Genomic DNA, 4,297 nt, shown 5'->3' with positions numbered 1-4,297 from the left:
TTAAGTTTAACAATTTTTAAATAATTTATCTAATCAAGACAACTAATCAAAGATAGTGAAATCAGCCTATAATGCGGCCCATAATTTTTTTGAGAGAATAGTGATAAGCAACTATTATATACTGTACACTTTTTCTTCATTCTTAAGTTTGAAGAAACCTAGAATGCGATATAAAATATTTTGTGATAACTTGAGTTTTTAGTTAACAATAATTTAAATGTATTTAATTTGTTCAGAAATATTTGAAGAAAATTGGCGATAACATGATTCTGTATCGGCGAAAGTGACGTCACCGTTTAGCGGTCAGGGCGCGCTGCTTGCGTAATTTCACTTTCATTCGTGGCGATGAATGAAGCCACTGACGTGCGAGTTCAAGACCCCATTTTAACATTTTTGACAAGTAAGATTATAAAAATTCCTCAAATAAAACGTGCAGTATTGATTTGCTTCTTTTGTTATTTAACAGTTGTTATTTAACTTTTGTTATTTAAATAATGTATATTCTTTTCCCAAGAGAGAGAGAGAGAGAGAGAGAGAGAGAATGTTAGCGGATTCTATATGCATATTAGAGTATCTATATACATATATCTTCGGCACATGATAAATAGCACTCGCGAGACGATATCTAATGAATAATACCGCCGTTTTTAAATATATATATGATCATAATGAAGGCTGGCGCCTCAGGAGAGACGGAAGCTGACACTTCCCATCTGGAGTTTATTTTTTCAAACGGAGAACACACGATAAATCGAGCATGCTCGAGCGAACAAATCATGCTTTGTATCAATTCAATCACGTTTATTAGCAAACCATACGATCGCTTATCAGAATATCAGAAGTTCTGTGTTGAGAAAATGTAAAATAGTTTAATATGTCTTTTTATGTTTTTCAAGAAAATTTTATTGAATTATTGGGGAGAGCAAAATATTTTTCTAACTCAAGCGAAAATGAAAACTTGCAGATATTAAAAGTACTGAGAAATTTGAATATAGATATGAATACACATATACTTTTAACTTTTTTAATTTTATATTTTCCGACGAATTATAAATTAACATTACTTAATAAACTATATAATCAATGATACTTGATTCGAGCAGATGATAATAAACATCTTTATGTTATTTCAATCGTTCTATTCATTTGATCAGTCATCTCAATCGTTCAATTCCTGTAATTCGCGATAATAAAATCATCGCCTACGTATTAAATTATCTTGCAATTTTTTTTCTTCTTGAATGATGACATCATACGTTACATATAAACTAGCGTCAACTGTTCCTTATAATTTTTATTGCACCCAAAATTATTGATTAAACACATACATTTTTACGGAACATAAAACTTATAAACGTAGCAATATACATCGTCCCTGACCAATATTCTGAAAATAGGCTTTAGGGTATACCGGAAGAGTACTTCGCTTCTTGACTGAGATGTTAAGATTGATATAACATGATTCTCGGTTGTTCAACTCTTTACTGATGTGCGTTGTGTATTGTATTCAAATTTTTTTTTACAACATATTCTAATAAATTTAAAAACATGCTTAATTTGATTGATTGACGTTCTGATTAATCCTCTTATTCCGTATTTGTGAAAAAAGAAATGATGTATCTTCAAGAGCAAAGAAAAAAAAACAAGAAAATTTGTATATTAATTTGTTTTAAAACATTTTAACAAACGAAAGTTAATCAAGTATAAAACTAATTAAATTATTTGCACGTTTTGGTTAATGTAATCCTCTACAATTAGTAACCTGTTTATAATGTATGAAAAAAAATACAATATATCTTCAAAAATCATACATAATCCTCTTAGCGTGTTTATATGAAAAAAACAAGATATATAACTTCAGAAATTACCTAATAAATAATAAAATGTATATAATCATAATAATCTAAATTAATGACCAAATTCATAACCAACAATTCAAAATAATTTTAACAAGTAAGATTTTTGAACATTGTAAAATCGTAAAATTGAAGAAATCCGGTGTTAAAAAGTTTCGCGATAATTCGCATCATTTATTTATGTGAAAAATTTACAACAACTCTAAACAATGCGCATTACTGTATTATCTGCACCTCGAAGGGGCATCTCTCGCACGTGCTTCTGTTTATAATCATTTATTTATTAGGCTTACAATACAGGTCGCATTATTTTACGCTCGCGTGATTCATACATCGCCAACGTTCGTCTATTTTATCTGTTTTATTAATTGTTTTTCACCTCGCCCACGCACACCGAACTCTGCTCTCAGAGAGGTCAATTGACTACATGGTATCAGACTGAATACGTCTCGTTATCGAGATTCATTCGATCATGAATTTTGCAGAGCGATATTACATTTGCTCGAGTAAGACATAACAAAAAGATCACTCGGCTTGACAAATTCAATTGTTGATTAAAGAAAATAATGTCGTGTTTCCACAGAAATACTGAATTTTTACATTATTCTGCGGTTTTTAAACAAATAGATAAATTTAGACTGATACCACTATTTATTATGTGTTCTAGAATAGCATTTTTTTCTCAAGCTGGAATTACATACATAATTTTTAATATATTGTACAACATTTTGAAACTAAATTAATATTTAAAGAATGAAAAAGAATGAAGAAAAAATAAAAATAAAATAAAAGAAGAAAATAAATATTGTATACAAGAGAAAAAAAATACAAAAGAATAAAATGAAAATAAGAAAAATTATTTTATATATAATAGAAGTAGTCACTTTTGTATTCCGATTCTCACAAGTTACGTATACAGAGCCGATTAAAGCAATCAGATAAATAATTATATATGGCTTTCAAAATAATTATAGACATCGTGCTAATAATAGTAGATGTGTAATTACTTCACTTTTGATATCCGCAAATATATATCGTCCGTCATCCTCGGTAATGTGAGACGAGAAATTGGAGAGGGATCCGTAAAAATTGATTGACTCACATATTATATTAGAAGTGAGCACGCAATAGCTGTTCGGAACGAAGAGGAAATAATATTCTTATCTCTCTTACGATTTTTTAGCTCTTTTTTCTTAATGCAGTCCAAACTTTCGATAGATATGCAGATAATCGTAATTCCGCAAGAATATTTAGCTCGCCCCGGGAAAACATTAAGGACGTAATCTATTCGAAAAGTTACTCCTTCTTCCTGAACTTTTTAATCAGCATTAATAATAGCATAATTAGGATTTTTTCCTAACTACACTCCATACAAATATATAATAATGTTATGGCATTAATATTAATACGAAATATACTAAAAAACAATGTAATAAATTTTAATAAATATTTGTTTGAATAATATTGACTAAATATTTATTAAAATTTAGTAATTTTTTTTTTCAGTGCAATATATTAAATATTTTTTAAAGTATCAGAATGTTTATGTAATGTTCGATCATTATTGATTGTTGGATCAATATTAGGAATTAAAGAATAGAATTAACTCACCGAAGGCAGTAGATGGTGCTTGTGGCCCGATTTGTTGAGGCCTGAACACGGCTCTAAATCCGGAGAGGCACGAGCACGAGCAACATCTTTTTATCATAATTAGCCACGAACACAAACGCTATATATGTATATATTTCCAATAAAAGTTCCTCGTCAATTATAAATCCACGTTTTATGAATCATGTCTAATAAAATGTTTATTAATTTCAATTTTCATCATTTTTTAAACTTATTATAAATTTCGTTTGAGTGACATTTATGAAGATTCCGAATCCGCCAGGTATAAAATTCTAAAAACAATTAAACAGTTTTATAATTTGTAGACTTTGAAATAATTAAATAATGTAATTATTGCGTTAATAGTTATTATTTTTAAAAATTATCAAAGTTTAATCAAAGACTCAACGAATCACAAATTACAAAAGTATCTATAAAATGAGCCGAAACGTCTGGAACTATTTATGACATGTAAAATCTTTTTGTTATTTAGTAAATAGTTTGTTTCACTGGCATCGCGCTAGACTTATTTTACCCTTTTAGAGTGAGATACTTTTATTTTTAAGTTTAGCTAAATATCTTTTGGTTCAAATATATAATCGAATGAATCGAAAAAAATGTGATTCTTGATGCGATTAATTGTAAATTGGTCATTGAGTATTTTTTAATCAAGAACAAACGGGAATATGAGCGAACGTGCATATAAACTAATGAAAGACTCTTTGAATAAAGAAATTATTAACCACATATAATCGACAATTTATTCAATATACACTGCGAAATATCTATCTTATACTATAAATAGTACTACATTTTCAAGAAATTAAATAAAT

General features: G+C 28.5%; 1 protein-coding gene across 1 annotated transcript in view; it reads right to left on the bottom strand.

The window, feature by feature from the left end:
- LOC108753346 (annulin) overlaps nucleotides 1-3,613 on the bottom strand; it is a 14,212-nt gene extending 10,599 nt beyond the window's left edge. Inside the window, exon 1 of the mRNA XM_018494851.1 lies at nucleotides 3,468-3,613. Coding sequence (XP_018350353.1) covers nucleotides 3,468-3,564 — 97 coding nt within the window. The 5' untranslated portion in view covers nucleotides 3,565-3,613. The remainder of the gene's footprint in view (nucleotides 1-3,467) is intronic.
- Nucleotides 3,614-4,297: the final 684 nt, after the last annotated feature.

The sequence above is a fragment of the Trachymyrmex septentrionalis genome, unplaced genomic scaffold (genome assembly GCF_001594115.1).
Source record: "Trachymyrmex septentrionalis isolate Tsep2-gDNA-1 unplaced genomic scaffold, Tsep1.0 scaffold69, whole genome shotgun sequence".
NCBI classification, from domain to species: domain Eukaryota; kingdom Metazoa; phylum Arthropoda; class Insecta; order Hymenoptera; family Formicidae; genus Trachymyrmex; species Trachymyrmex septentrionalis.
This window is presented reverse-complemented; position numbering and strand designations above follow the sequence as displayed.